General features: G+C 55.7%; 1 protein-coding gene across 1 annotated transcript; it reads right to left on the minus strand.

The window, feature by feature from the left end:
* Positions 1-1,215: 1,215 nt before the first annotated feature.
* MEX3A (mex-3 RNA binding family member A) lies at positions 1,216-10,580 on the minus strand. Its single transcript, XM_057726387.1, has 2 exons — positions 10,127-10,580; positions 1,216-6,511 (listed from the first exon to the last, which is right to left on the minus strand). The coding sequence occupies exons 1-2, from the start codon at positions 10,578-10,580 to the stop codon at positions 5,403-5,405; spliced, it is 1,563 nt and encodes a 520-aa protein (XP_057582370.1). The 3' UTR covers positions 1,216-5,402.
* Positions 10,581-16,111: the final 5,531 nt, after the last annotated feature.

The raw sequence follows: 16,111 nt of genomic DNA on the forward strand, positions 1-16,111 counted from the left end.
CCATCCTGCTGCCTCCCCTTCATCTCTGGCCCCTCCTCTGAGTCCCTGTTCCCCTTCCCCTCCCCCTCCCTCCATCCTCCCCACCATACCCACTACCCCCCAGGGCCAGCTGCCTCTGGAGTCCTGTGGTCTGGGGACAGTGCCAAGGGGGTGGGAGGTGCCCGCCTTTCCCTCTGCCAACCCCCAGGGCAGGTGGGGGAGGGAGGACAGCATGGCAGAGAGGGGGTATCTGGAAGGCGAGACAAAGGACACCATCGGCGGGTACCATCTGGTGCCCAGGGCCCGGGTGCCAAGAACTGAGGTCACTCCAATGCCAGGGGTGAGGGGAGGAGGCAGGGGGAGATAATTCAAGAAAAGTGGGAGTCGGGGCCAGCCCTGTCTGTGTGTGCTGGGGAAGGGGTTTTAAGCCTGGGAGGCGGAGGGTCTAAGTCTTCCATCCAGGTTTCTGCCTGACCCTGAAGAAGAAGGGGTGTGGTGTGTAGGGAAGGATTGAATCTGGTGGGGATGAGTGCAGAGGGTCAGGCTCTCAACTCTCTGCCCCTTCTCCATCCAGTCCACGAGCTGGCTGTCCAGGCAGGGTCTAGGTCACCTGTCCAGGCAGGGTCTAGGTCACCCAGCCTCACCTTCCCCTGTTCTGCAGGGCAGGGTAGAAGGAGGTCTGCCTGCACCCCCAGTGAATGGAAGGCAGTAAACGGGGGGGAAAAAAAAGCGGGGTTAGAGACGCAAGTAGGTAGCTGTGGAGAGCAGACGGGAGCCATCCACTTCCTGAAAGGTGAGCACTGTCACCCAGAATCACATCAGAGGAAACCCCACTCACCCCAATGTGGTTCAGACTCACAGGCAGAGAGAGAAGCAAGAGCCTTAAGTAATAATACTTTTAATAAAATTAAGTTCTTAATAGCACATTTAATACATTAACCCTCCCCCTTCTTGGTTTCTCTGCATTTTGTGCAACATCTCTTTGACTTGATTATTCATGGGTCCGTTTTGTTTCCCGCCTTTATTTTGCTTTTGACATGTTTTCTCCTTGGTGGATTTGTAATGTGTCTTCACTAGATGCCTCAAATTAAGTCTGACCACAATCCTACTCTACTTTCTACAGTGGAGAGACCATTCCCTCTGCCCCAGGGCTGTCTCCCCCCACCCACCCTACCCCACCCGCACCCTCGAGCGGGGAAGGGGAAGCCCTCCCCACCCCAGACGCTACCTTCCCAAACTAGCGGGGTTTCTAGGACAAAAAGAGCAGGGGGGAAATCTGTCCCTAGGTGGGGTGAGAAGAGTAAATTGGGGAGAGGGAGATGTGTTTGGGGTCTAGGGCCAGGGAGGGGCATGACAGAGTCACTGGTGTCACGCAGCAGGCTCTTCTTGCCAAGGGCCTGCGCACCCCCTTGGATAGGAGGGAGGGGCCCGACCTGATTGCAAGCCGGGGTTGGCAGACGGCAAGTGCTTAAAAGATGAGTTGATTTCTCACAAGCAAAAGCCACGCTCCCCAATGAACTGTGGGGACGGTGATGTGCCCTGGGGCCAGGGCACAGTGGATGACCCCCACCTGAACACTTACCGATGGAGGTGGACGAGCACAGGGCGTTAGGGTCGGGGTCACCCAAAGTCCCAGCTGCCCTCCCCCTGCCTTTGTGCCTTTGGGGACCAGTTCTCCCAGGCCTTTAAGGACAGCGTCTCCGCTCTACCCCATTGGGTGGGAAGTTCTTCTTGAGATAATAAAGCACAGTGCAGCTTTAAAGAATGATGATTGAGTTGGTCCCTCCACCTGCTGCACGGAGCTCAGAAGCTAAGTAGAATATTGGGTGGGAACAAGGATGGGAAACAGATCACCCTCCTTGGTGCCCGTGAAGCTCTGAGAAAGTGTGTGCGTGTGTATCTTTTGGTGGAAGGACGTACCAGGCTCCTGAATCCATCTGAGGTGGAGTGGATTGAGGTTATACTTCAAGAAGGACTTCCTCAGTTAGGCCTGGGAGAAATTGCCTCAGGAGGGTTGGAGCTGGGCAGTCTCCATCCTCCCGAAGAGCCCCAAGAGGACATATGTGGAGTGAGTAAGGGCTGCCCAACGGACAGGGAAGGCCAGGATGGCCAGGCCCTCAGGTACTGGGGTGCAGACGAATGTGCCCTCCCTCCTCTGCAGTCCCTAGCCCAGCCCTCCTTTGGTTGACATGAGCAGGGGTCATCCTTTCAAAGACCCTGGGAACTGAGCCCCTCATCTATTTGTCCTATAATTTAAAGATCCAAGGATTCTCAGAATCAACCCCAGCAGACTGGAAGGAAGCTCCCAAGGACAGCCAGCAGCCTGCCCCCACCCTGGCATCTGAAGATGGGGCGGATCAGGGTGGACTCAGCCACTCCCCTCCTCTGTTTTCCTTTTCGTTATGACTTTTATACATTCTACTGGACCCAGGGGCCCTCAATGCTACTAAACTTTAAGCTATCTGAATATCATCTACTAAGTAACTAGTAATTCTTTCTCTTTTTCTCTAGGATTATATGAAATAAATTTGAATTATTATTATTATTATTAATAATTATTATTTTGTAGTATTCTTTTCTTTTAAACCCCTCGGTTTCTTTCTTTTTCTTCTCTCTCTCTCTCATTTTTGGTTAAAAAAAAAAAACAACAACAAAAAAACCTATTTCTCTTAAATCTCACACCTCTCTGAGGGTTCCCGTAGGCCTGCTAGGCCTCAGTTCTGGACTTCCCCTCCTCACTTGCCCCTGGGACAGGGCTGGGGAAGGGGGGGACACCCCAGGATCCTCCGTCCTACAGCTTCTTCCTTTCTCCTTAATCCCTTTCTTTGTTTGGCTCTGCCGGCTCCCCTAAGGGGGAGGGGGAGAGGGGAGGGGGAGCCCCGGGAGTGAAATCCAATCTACTTGCAGGGCTCCAGAGGGACCAGGTTCCCCTAGCCCCTGTCTCCTCCATCCACCCCAGGATGCTCCCCCAGAAAAGCAAATGACATTCCTCCCCAAAAAAAAGTGGGGGAAAAAAGGAACGTAAACCCGAACATATATTAAAAACACTTTGTTAAGATTTAACTCTGAATACAAATGTATTTTTTTTCTTCTTCTCTCCCTACATATATTCTAAACCTTCTAAAGTTTTTTTATTTTTTTTAAGGATCACTTTATCATAAAATAAAATATCCTTTTCATATAATAAATTACCTAATAAAAAGTCTTTTTTTTTCATATTAGCCCAGGTTCTTTGCTACATTTATACGGTAATAAACGCCTTTATTAAAATAGAATATTAAATTATAAAGAACTGCTTTTTTTTTTCTTTTTTTTTTGCTATTTTTGTTGTCTCTCCTCTGTGTTGGTCACCTATCTCACTCCCTCTCACGCTCTCTTTCTCTCCTCTATTTTGTCTCTCACTATGCGTTTTGCGTTTGTTTCTAGGTTTGGCTCAATTAGTAAGAGTGGGATTGAATTTTCTGAGCCCCCTAGTGTAACAGTCTTCTGCCTTTGTGGGTAGAGTGGAGAGGGGGAGGGGGATCGACAGACAGACATCCCATCTTCCCACCCCCCTCCCCACCCCCCCTCGGCGACCGAGGGGTGCCCATTTGGTTTGGTTTCTATTGTACAGACATCTCAGGATGGCTCACATTGGCGGGAAGGAGGGAAGTTGTCACAGGCCAGTTTTCCCGGCTGTGACCTCCTTCCGCTCCCCTCCCTGGCTGGTGGTTTGGAGGGGAAGGCTGAGGAGAGGTGAGTTAATTCACAACAGGAGGAAGGAGAGGCGGAAATCCCCTCTGTACCCCCATCCCTGCACCCCCTCTCCATCCAGGAAGAATGGGACTCCAGAGCTTAAGTGCTCAGGGATCACTTAGAACAGTCCCACCCAACTATATACAAGAATCTCCTAGGACCTCCCATCCCCCATCCTCTCCTGGCCCGGCCAGCGGAACCCAGGAGGGCGGAGGCCGGTGGCTGCCCCAAATGAGAAGTAGGGAAGCAGCAAAGGGGGTGCAAGGCCTAAAATAATACATGATTCTCACGACAATCCCTGCTGCACGCCACTCCTGCTTGGCTCTGGATGGACCCCTCTCCGAAGACCTGGTCTCTCTCCTCAACCACAATGAGTGAGACAGAGACTTTATGATTAACTTGCTAATAAAGGTTCAGGTCAGGTCCAGAGAGGGGCGCAGGGAGTGGGGCACTGCAGGGGGGGAGGAGCAGCCCCTCCCCCCAGCAGCCTCTCCTCTGACCTCAGGCCCTTTCCTGCTCCTCAAAACTGCAGACACACTACCCTGGCTCTACCCCTCCCACCACCAGAAAATCCAGCCCAAGAACTGCTCCCCAAATTTAATGCCCCAAGATGATAAAGGTGAAGGTTTGACCCTTCACGTACCCCAGTATTAGTCCCCTCCCCAAATTTTCACTGAGAACGGGGATACATTCCGTCAAGAATTTGAGGTGTTTCTGTGGAGGAGGAGGAGAGAGGGCCTACGGATGCCAGAAGAGGAATCGGGAGAGGGGGGCCATCAAAATGTTCCTCCCCCTACTTCTCCCCGGGGGATGGTGTCCCCAAAGCTGGGCTGCAAGGAGCAGGAGAGAGGGGGGAGAAGGGAAGAAAGCGAAAGAGCAAGACAGGGCTGGTTGTGACAGCCAGCAAGGGCGAGTAAAGAGGAGAGTTGGGGGAGAGAGTGCAAAGGAGAGAGGAAAACCCAAAGGGAAGAAAGATGGGGAGGAGAGAGTGGAAGGGGAAGCTGCAGGGGGCAGAGAGGAGTACCCCTCTCCAGATTCCTCTAGTCCAGCTTTGTGGGGATAGATGAGTTCCGAGCCCTTTAATGATTGACGTATTTCCTCCCCTTCCCCCTCAGAAAATCTATCGAGACTTCTGAAAGGGCCTCAACCCCCTTATACTGCTGGAAACCCAGGAACAGATTCCCAAACAGGATATGGCGGTGGAGGGTCTCAAGGGTCGTGGTTGGAGGTCGGAGGTCAGGACCGGAGGGCTTGGGGCTGTCAGAGCACCTCTAGATACAGATGGTAATTCTCCCTCTCCCTTTCCCCAGCCCTCCACACAGGAGGGGGTAGTGTGACACACAGAAGGGGAGGTGGAGAGGGGCTCAGGATGCCATAGCGGCCACCTCTGGCAAAACAAAAGTTTCTCTTAGCTGCTTCCAGATTGAAGGGTGTGTTGAGGTATCAGAGTTGTAACTCTAGTAAAATTTCCGGCCTGGCCCCTCCCAACCTTTCCAGGACAAGGGTGACCAGAGGCTCTGAAAGTGGCCCACCCTCCAACCACCATCGCCTCCCCTCCCCCCTCCCCAGTGAGCGAGTATCTCTAAGCACCTTGCCCCTCAAATCACTGACTTCCAAAAGGCCCTAGTGGAAAACAGCTCCAAGAAGGGCCCCTGGGGAGTGGCCCCAGGAGGCATGGGGCGGAGGGCTTAGGAAAATATTCGGATGGCTTGCGTGGCTGTGATGTGGCAGACGGGACACTCCGGGTCCGTCCTCTCGCAGATGCGTACTGCACACTCCATGCAGAACAGGTTGTGTCCGCAGGGCACGAGGGCGGCAGTCACCTCACTCTCGAAGCACACCATGCAATCCCGCCCGCCGCCGGGGCTCCGCAGGCCGCCCCCCCCAAGTTTAGAGAAGCCCTGGAGCGGCTCTCCCGGCGGGCGTCTCGGGAGTCCCGCCAGTTCAGGCCCCGCGGAGGCGGCTGGAGAGCGGTGCGCTCCCGGGGGCCCGGCGCGGGCCTTGGCGGAAGAGGAGGAGGAGGAAGAGGCGGAAGAGAAGAGCACCGAGGTGGGCGTGGCGTTCTCCTGGCCCGCCCAGAGCGGGGGGCTCGTCTCCGCCACTCCGTAGTACACGTCCTGCTTGCCCACGCCGTAGCCCGGAAACAGGTACCCGCCGTAGCCAAAGTCCCCTCCCTGCTCGCCCAGGCGCGGGGCCTCAAAGCCAGAGTCCACTCCGCACTCGCCGATGCAGCCCAGACTGTTCTGCCGGAAGGTGGAGAGGGGCTTGCAGCCGGGAGGGTGCACCCGCCAGGCCTCGGAGTAGCGGCTATCCAGCGCGGCGTCGGGGCTCCCCGCCAGGAAGTCATTTTCATTGTTGTACTCGAGGATCTTGCCTGTGCGGACCGCGATGTGCGTCTCGATCTCCTCGCGCGCACGCTCCACGTTGCCCGGGGCACCGGTGATCTCGAACACCGGGTCACGGTCCCGGCTTGGCGTGATAATGTACGTGTTGGTCTGCTGCTGGATGCGTTTGATGGTCGCCCCCTTGGGGCCCACCACCAGCCCCACCACGCGGTAGGGCACCCGCACACGAATGGTCACTTGGCCGGGCAGGGCAGGCGCCACACCAAAGGCGGCGCCCGACTTGTTGCGCGAGGCGCGGATCATGGAGAAGTGCTCGGCTGCTGAGATGATTTCCCGTCGGGCTGTGGCCACGTCCTCCCGCCGCCCTGTCACCATGAACACTGGCTCCTCGCCTCGCACCGGCGTCTTGATGTAGGTGTTGGTCTTGGCCCTCAGAGCCTTAATCTTGCAGCCTGGGAGAGGTGGGGAAGGGAAAAGAGAAACTCACAGGGCAAGGAGGTTTGTGCTGGGTCCAACAAGCTCCTGCTCCCACTCAGGTACCCAGCCCGCCAGGAAGGTCTGTCTACCCTTTGAACCCTGCCCCCCCCCATCCACCCTAACTGGAACAATTCCCTCATGGTATCTTAAATCTACCCGACGTCCCTATCAACCACAGATTGCAAAAAGTCCTAACTTTCCTTTGATTTCCATTCAGGACCTCCAAATTTACACACTCTTTGAAATCCTGAAATAATCACTGACCCTCTCAGACAAGCTAACCTCAACGCTAACTCCTCTCCAACCACGAGCCGATCCCTCAATTTCTCTACTGATTTCTGGCTACTCAAACTTCCAAATCACTTAATCACCCCATCCTGCCCTGCAACTGCAATCTCCAATCTGTCACTGACCTTGATCCTTCCTCAGAACCACAATGGACTCAGCAACTCACAGCCTACCCCTCACTTGATCTCCATGCATTAAAAGTGTCCTGCAGTCTACTCTGGGACGACTGACCCCCATCTGCTCCCATGCCTTCCACCCATTAGTGCCTCTCGGTCGCTCCCAAATTCATAGTAAGTTTTCAGCAACTAGTGGATTGTGGGAGACTGGGAAAGGTCTGAGAATCAGAGTTTCAACAGGGAAAGGAGGATAATGATGTGGGAGGGACACAGTGCCTGACCCCATGGACACGCCTGCCACCCTGTCCCTTGGGGGCAGGAGAGCCAAGATGGGCTGGGGGCTGAGTAGGGTGGGGAAGAAGGTGTTCTGGACCCATACTCCTGCTCTGAAGGAGTGAGTTCAAGCTGGGAGGTTGGGGAGAGAGGCAGGAAGAGAAAGGAGAAAGGCCCAGACAAAGAGAGACACAGAGGGAGAAGGGGAAAGAGAAAAGTGAGGGAGGCCGGGATGGCCACACTGCAGTCTAAAGGTGGCAGACTTTGATGGCTCAGTGGACAAGCCTCTCTCCTCCTTTCCCACTTCCCTCTCCCTGCCCCTAGCTTCACACAGAACCTCAAAGGCTAACATGCTTTCTTGAAGTACACATGCTACATGTGTGTGAATTTGCAGGCACACACATATATATACACACAGACCTAGGAGCCGTCATGCAGTGTGCCTTGATCTAAATGATACTTGTGGTTCAAGCCTAACGTACACTTTCACATACCCCTCTCTCTCCCATACACACGGATTCCCTGTGTTTCAACCTTTCATCCATCCCACTCATCCATCCCCATCATCCCGAGCACACAAGCAGCACATTCCCATACACACCTGCACACAACTTTTGTCCCCATTCCCATTTAGATGCGTTCACACCCCTCTCCAGATACACATTCACCATTCCCTTTCTCACTGCCCAACCAATGCCAGTGGCCCTAGTTTTCTGATTCTGCCCCAACCCTCCAACCACAGGCCTGAGGTGAGCTCATCTTTTTTCCCCTCTCCTTCCTCCACTCCAGATGGCTTCTTCTCCAGATTGGCATGTGGGAGGAGAAAGTGGGTTGGGGGCATCTCTCCTCACCTTCAAGAGACCTCAGGAAGGAGAATTTGCTCCTCCCTTTTTGTCTTCAGACCTTTTGGCAGTTGAAAAGTCCTACCTGTTGTCAAGCCTACATCTTTGCTGCTTTAATGTCAGTCAGCAAATGACTGTTCTCTTTGTGAAGCATGGAGGGTTAAGGAACAGTGAAGCCCCTTCTCCTACAACTTCTAATAGCATGGCATCTGACAGGCACCTGGGTTCTGGCTCTAAGTTTTGGGCCCAGAAACTTACATGAGAGCTAGGTGTCTTTGGGGATTGGAGTTGGGGTGAGAAGGACAGGCCGGGTATAAAACTAAAGAGAAAAGCTAGAGGCCTGGAGGTGCAGAACTGGTGGTGGACCTCTTCCTGGGTTTTGCAACCCTGAAGAAGCATCTCTTGAAGGGAAAACCCACTTGGCTTCACCTTCCTAGAGGTCAAATAGAGGAGCACTGACACTGCAGCAGGAGGAGGGAGGTTAGACCAGAGAAAGGACTTCCATTTACTTAAGGAGTGAGGGGGAGGCTCATCTTCTCTGAATAGGAGAAATCCCCTACTTTTATGAGAGACAGGCCCATCTGATGCGGAGGCAGAAGAGGAAAGAATGACTCCATGAAATTCCGGGGCCTCCCAAGACCACCCCCGCACCCAAGAAAAGATATCAGTGTCCCCACCCAATTCCAGGGCTCTGGGTCCCTAGTTTCTGGCAACAAGAGGAAGTCCAACTTTTAAAACCAGAAATCTCAAGAGATGGAGTGCCCAGGGGGATGAGGGCTATGCCGGGGAGTGGCATCTTCCCCTCCTCCATTCTGGGTCTCCCTGCAATATCCCCCCAACCCCCCACACTTCGGGTAGATGAGGTGAGATGGGGAGTAGGGGCCCCTGGCTTGCTTCCCCTCTTCCCCGGCCAGCAGCCGGCCTCCTCCCTCACTCGCAGCCGGAATGCAGCTCCTCTATTGTTCCCCACTGTGGGACAGCTCCTCCCCTGCTCCTCCCCCACCCCACACCTCCCCAACCCAGCCCCCTTGCAATTTCCAAATCCTGCCCCCCCACTCCCCTTTGGTAAACTGGGAGAGGGAAGGGTCCCCAGGATCCCGTCTGCTCCATCTGGACCCTCACCAACACTCCCACCCCCACCCGCCCAGGGATGCTGGAGCGGAGGAGGGTGTGGTATCAGATAGACTACACTGGATTAATTCTACACCCACACCCCACCCCCCAACAACACACCCAGACACATGCCCTCCACCAAATCTCCAGGTGATGGTTTCTTACCCCCCAGCATGCCCCCTGCCGCCCTGTCCTACTCTCTCACTACCAGAGACCCCTCTCCAGGCCTCTGGCCCCTTGCCGTGGCCAGCCCAGAACAAAAGCCTGAGAGGGAGGAGGAGAGGTCCACACCAGGACGTGGCACTTCGCTGGAGGCACCCCTTCCAAAACCCCATAGACCATTCAACTTTGGTGCATGGGTGACCACAGGACTCCTTCCTCCCAGCAGCCCCCCTTTCCCACCTCACCCCCAGGCTGGGACCCTCCCATGAGCCACACCCCCTTCCATTCCTACACTCAGCCCAACAAAGAGACAGATACTCAGTCTGGCTTCCCAGGCCAGGTCTCCCCCAAAGTCTGTAACTCCAGGCAGCTGGGGGTCCCAAGGGTGCCCCCTCCCCAAACCACTAGCAGATGCCGGAGTTGGGGCTTCTGAGTAACTCTTTGCACATTCCGCCCGTTTTTCTGGCTACGAGTGGACACCCCCTCCGGACAGCCTCCCCGGATTGGAAGACCGATCCCCCTCCCTTTTCCCTCTCTCCACGAGAGGATATTTCTTTGTCTAAGGGCAGAGCCCTGGGGGAGGAAGGATCTGGAGAACAGTCCCAACTGGGTGGGGGGGCGGGGGAGGTAAAAGGGAACTTTGTGGCACTTGGAAATCAGGGTAGGGGGCGGGTCCCCCTTTGTGGGGAAGGGACAGTGCCAGAGGCGGGCAAGAAGGGAGGAAATGAACTTTCCGTGCTGGGGATGGGCTGCCCCCCCACTCCAGTCCCTCTCCGCGGTCCCGGCGCCCGCTTACCTTGCCTGCCCACGATCTCGGCCACGTGCTCGGAGGTGGGCACGGGTACACACTCGGTGGTGTTGCTGCTGCCCTTCAGGCGCAGCTCGGCCTCTTTGTAGAGAGCGCAGAGCTTGGCGTCGCTGGCCCCTTTGGGGGCGGTGGGGGGCTGGGGCGTCTGCGCCGCGGGGGCCGCCGTCGGGGCGGCCGGGGGCGCCGCGGGCGGCGGCGGCGGGGCCGGCTGCGGGGGGGCGGCCGGCTGCGCGGGGGCGCTGCCCCCCCCACCTCCCCCGTCCTCGCCCGCCGTGGGGGCGGGGGGCTCCCCCAAACCCAGGAGGCAGAGTTGATCGAGAGCCAGCTGAAGGGCGCGCTCGTCTTCCAGCAGCCCTCGGTCCTTAGCGCTTCCCCCGAAACATCCTAGTTCTCCAAAGCCCCCATTTCTTTCCATTATTCCAGATACCACTAGACTAGGCATGGCGAAACAAAAGCTGGGGGAGAGAGAGAGAGGGAGAGAGAGAGAGGTGGTGGAAGGGAAAAGAGGAGAAGGAGGGGAGGGGAGAGGAGAGGAGGGGGGTGTGTGGGGAGGGGGGAACAAAGAACTGGGGAGGGGGGAAGAAAGCGAGATAGAAAGATAGACCCTCCCCCTAAGCCCCCCTCCCCAAACACCCTGTAACCCGACTCCCCTCGCCCCAGCCCCCGGGGTGGGGGTGGGGGGAAAGAGAAGCAAAACCAAGAAAGCAGATCTCCTCTCCTCTCCGGGGGTGACGGGGGGCGGGGGGCTGCGGGATCTCTGCCCCCACCCCTCCCGCCTCGGTCCCGGGAGTCTCTAGACCCCACCGTCCAAACGCCCCCCTTAGGCTCCCGCACCGAGCCCCAGTCCAGGAGCGGCGCTCAGTGGCCCCCAATAAAGCCCAGCCCCTTCCAGCGCTCAAACTCTTTTGTTTTAAATGAACTGGATGGAGCAGCATGGAACTGACGGGAGGGGGGCGCGCCGGGGGCGCTCGGGGCATGCCGGGAGTTGTAGTTTCCCGCCCTCGGGGGCGCGGGGACGAATTCCTTGACCCGAGGAAGATACGGCTGTGCCTTCGGTCTTTACCCGCGGCTCGGAGGCGAAGCTGGGGGTGAGGTGGAAGTCGAAGTCCCTCATTTTTCCAAGAGGCGGGCACCGGGAGAGGAGTCAGTGTACAGAAACGGAACGGGTTGAAAAAAGGCTAATGGAGTGTGCCCCCCTCCCAAGACAGGCTCCTTCCCGATCCGGGCCGGTCTTTGGTCCCTCTTTCTTATGGTAATGAGGAGGGGGGGGCGAGAGGGCGGGGAGCGGTCCCGGCTGGGTCACTGCGGCTTTCTCTCTCGCTCGCTCTCTCTCGCTCTCTCTCCCCTCCTCCCCCTCCCTGCCGCGCTCCCTCTCTGCTCTCAGCTCCCCCCTCCCGCTCTCCCAGAGTCGATCCCGGCTCCGGGCCGCGGGGAGAGGTTCTCCGCAGAGCAGACAAAGCCCGCAGCCACGATGCGCGGAGAACACGGCTCTGCGCGCTGGGGGGACCCGGATGGGGTGCCGGGTTGGAGGGTGGGACCCCCTGGCAAAAGACGGGGTCCCCTCATCCCCAAACGGCAAGCCATACCCCCTCGTCCCCCACCCACCCACCCCCGCTCCCCCAGTCTCGGAGATCTGAGAGGCACCGACTGGGAGGTGAGTTAGTTAACGTCCTTCTGATCAGTGGAGGGGAGCTGGGAGGGCTGTGGAGAGATGAGGTGAGGAGGATGAAGGGATGGAGGGAGAGGAGAGAAGTGGGGGGCAGAGAGTGGGGAGGCAAGCGAAGTCTTAAAGGCATGATGTGACTTAACAGTTTCGGGTGAGAGCCGCGAGCTTTGGGTGCGACAGAAGGTGGAAAGGGAGAGCGGATGGAATGGAGACCCAGACTTCTTCAGGCCTGGGCCATACATATAACTTGGGGGTGATCTGTTCTTTAGCCGACACCATCATTCCACTTTGCGCCATCCACCTCTCCCCCATTGGAAACCCATTAATTCAGCTCCTTTGACTCTGGAAATTTGGTGAAAGTAAAAATCAGTTTTTAAGGCATAAATTGGACAGTTGGGCACTTTTAGGGGAGTTTGTGGAAGTTGGACTGTAATGCAATCTTTTCTTCTCCCCTTACCCCATAGCTTCAGCATTTATTTGTCACCTTTTTGGTGCCTGGGTCTTTCCTAGTAAGAGAAAGGATGTCACTGCAGCTTGAGGGCTTGAGGTCAGACTTTTAAGAACTTCCCAAAAGAGTTTTATAAGAACGGGTGAGTGAGCTACAGTGGTAAGGTGTCCTTTTCTGGAGTGCCTTGGAAACCAAAAATCTGAACTAGTTTGTGAGGTAAAGTCCTGCTTGGAGGCAGAGGAACGGAGGAGATGACCTCATAGACCAGGCACTGTGAGGCCGTGAGGGCTGAGCTGCGAAGCCCAGTTCCCTAAATTGATTATTGGAAAGAGTAAATTTGCACACCAGTGGGAGGGTGGGAGCCAGGGTGGAGGATCTCAGGAGGGGGTGGGGGATGGCACACTGGAGGGCTCTTGCTTCTCCACCTGGCAGACGATCCAGGGAACCATGACTGAGAAACCCTGGAAGGCCCTGGAATTGGATCGAGGATTTAATATAAAGTTAACAACAAACCTTCTTGTGGGACTGGGCTCTGAACAAGAGTGGGAGAGGAAGAACTGGAGAGACAAGGCCTTGTGGGAGTGGCCGTTTCCTGCTCTTGTCCCCTCTCCTCTGCCCCAGGAACCTGGATTGGGGGAACCAGGAGCCATGGGGGAAGCCTCCTACTCTGTGGACCCGGTGACTGTTTTTCACATTAATAGAAATCGCAAACAGTTGCATCGCACGGATTGTGTGCCAGGCGTTTTTGTCACCAGCTGGTCTGAGCCTTCCTGTCCCCACCGAGATGAGATTCTCTCTAGACACCCACCGCGAAATTTGCCCTGCTTCCACTTTCCTCCCCACTAAGCTAATTAAAGCAGGAGGTTAATGACCAAAGAAGCCTTGGGGATTTGGCCTGGGAGGAAAACAAAGGACAGAAACAAGTGTGTGTGAGTGGGGAGGGGACAGCTGCTGAATGGGAAGGGGTAGACTGAGGGGCGGGGTAGGGGAAGGGCAGTCCCTGCTGGACCTCTCCTCACTGATCCAGCAAGGACTCATCAGCCCCTCTGGGTGTGTGTATGTACCATGGGTCCACCCTCAGGGTCCCACTGACTCCAAACATCCAAAGTGAGAGAGGCAAACGTGAACCTGGCACCTGGAGAGCAGGATGTGTGTGAGCGCGTTTAAGTCTGGAGCAGGGGTGTGCACACAGAGACATGTGCCTGCAGATTGTGTGGGGTGTGTCCACCCACAGGGGGGCCAGCCAGAGTGCCCAGCGGCAGAGGAGCCCAGGGTGGGCACCTTGAGGAGCCAGGTTCCCAGGAGGCTTGTTTTGTTTTGGTGGGGGGGGGGGGGGTGCGGTGCTGCAGGATATTAGTGCCCCGACCAGGGATTGAACCCATGCCCTTGGCAGTGACAGCTCAAGTCCTAACCACTGGACCTCCAGGGAATTCCCTCAGTGGGGCTTTTGATGAGTCCTTCCCTCACTTCCAGAGGCAGGTGCCTTCCTTTGTTCACGGGACTCCCTTCCTCCACTGACACTTGTGTTGGCCAAGCTAAGTTTCTGTCCAGGAGCCCTCCTTTCCCTCTCTTCCCCAGCCTGCCCGATCTAGAATTAGGACCATGAGGACTGAAGGCCTTATGTAAACCATTTTGCTTGGAAATAGAGAGCTCTGCCCACCCCACCCTTCACTCTGCCTATGACCAGAAAGGTGTGTCGGTGGCATATCTCTCCAGGACCTTGGAGGACAGGACTGTGTCGCATCTTTGTCCTCATCCCCCACCGTGGTCCCCCTGTGCCTAGCGCACGGCCCTGCCCAGAGCAGAAGCTCAGTAAGGGTGTGGTGAGTGCTAGTGCACATTCCCAGCTTCGTGATGTAAGGGGAAGGGGCAGACCTCTGGAGCCAAACGTGCTGCCTGTTAGTTCTGCCCCTGGAGCAGTCAATTACTGCTGAGCCTTGGTTTCCTCTTCTCTCAAATGGAAATCATAAGCCAAGTTCCTAGCACAGTGCCTGGCTCATTTTACGTGTTCAGTCAGTGTTAGTTTTGGGACCCTGGTTGCTCTCCCCTGGCAATTGACTTTAGCTAGACTGTGGTCTTCATTAATTGATTTTAATTTATTCATTCAGCTTCCTATTGAGCTCTTAGACTGTGCCACGCACTGGAGGAGATCCTGACCCACTGTGAGTCACTTGAAGTCAGTTCTAGATCTAGACTTGCAGAAATAAGATCATTGCAGACAAACAGCAGATAAACCCCAAAAGAATTCCTCTTGAGCACTGGAATGCAGGCGAACTCTGTATGTCTCTAACACACACAGAGCCTCAGGCCTGAGAAACAAAGGACCCTGTGGAGTTGTTGAGTTGGCTGTATGAGCGTGTATGTCTGTGTGCAAGTCTATCTGTGTGTGTGTATGTGTGTCTATGTGCAAGTGTATCTGTGTGTGTGTGTGTGTGTGTGTGTGTGTGTACACACAGGTCTGGCTGCAAGGCAGGAAAGGTGACCCAGCTGAGAGTGGGCTGGCCCAGAGCTTGAGTGGAGGCTGAAGGACAGGAATGGGATGCATGATTCAGACGGTGCTTATCTTGTGTGGAGCTGTGTCCCTTCTTTTCTTCCGGCAAACGTGGGCACCTATTATTACTATCTAGGCACCAAGTACTGAGGGGTGGGACACGAACCTAACACCTGTCCTTCCCCTGCCCTTTCCTCAGAGCCCCCAGGGAGGGAGGCAGACACACAGGAGGCTACCACCAAGGTTGCCCTACCAAGCTGGCTGGCCCTTGTAGAGGTTATCTCATCCATCTCCCTACTCCTCTTGGGATGCCTTCTCCATCTGTCCTAGTCAACTGAGCCTCCTCTCCTATGCGTTGTGGGGTTTATGTTTTCTTTTCTTAATATCCCTCTCTTACGGGACATCTACCTTGTGATCTAAACACCATCCTTCCCGCTGAGAAGGAAGGGACACCATCCTCTCTGTTTCTCAGATACATTCAACTCATTTCTTCCTTCCTTCCTTCCTTTTCTTTTTTTCTTTCTTTCCCCTTCCTTCCTTCCTTCCTTCCTTTGCTGCATGGCTTGAGGGATCTTAGTTCCCCAACCAGGGATTGAACCCAGGCCCTCGGCAGTGAGGCAGTGAAAGCACAGATTCCTAAGCACTGGACTGCCAGGGAATTCCCCCTCAACTCATTAATTTCAATCAATGAGAATGTATTGGGTAAAATTCTGGAGGATACATGAAAGAAGTAACAGACTTGATCTCTGCCCTCAGCAAGACACAGAGACTAGCCTAATGACCCAGAGAACATGGCCAAACAGGATTAAATGTGAGAGCAAAACAGTCTTTGGGACTTGGAGGGCTACAGAGATTGGAAAAGAGAGGAGGTCACGCTGGGTCTTTCCATTGTTGTGGACCCAACCTCCAAGGGCGTTGCAGCCCAGCCTGAGGTGTGGACTCGGACTAACACCTCCCTGCTCCTCCGCTGGGACCACTCCAGCACTCTCCCAGCAGGGCCCCTGCACTCTCTGATTTCCCCAGGGAGAGCAGCTCAAAGGGGCTGGGGGCAGAACTGGGGTCTCCCAGGACAGCTGGCTGACAGGGCCCCTCTGGGATTCAGGGCCGGACCCAGGCGTCCGGGAGGCGGGTGATACCGGAGCTGTGACAGTTGGTCCCCAGATTCCTCACCCAGTGGCGCCAGCTCTGGCTTCGGGCTGAGGCAAGGGAGGGGGAGGGGCACCTGGTGCCAGGTAGGGCTGGGCGTTCTCTTGGGGCAGGGAGGGAGAGACAGTAAACATGCCCTTGGTAGGTTGTTGGGGAGGGATTTTTCCAGTGCCCTCTCTGCCAGTCACTGTGCTGGATACTAACGGGGTACCGAAGCATAAG

Source organism: Hippopotamus amphibius, chromosome 1, assembly GCF_030028045.1.
Source record: "Hippopotamus amphibius kiboko isolate mHipAmp2 chromosome 1, mHipAmp2.hap2, whole genome shotgun sequence".
Lineage (NCBI taxonomy): Eukaryota > Metazoa > Chordata > Mammalia > Artiodactyla > Hippopotamidae > Hippopotamus > Hippopotamus amphibius.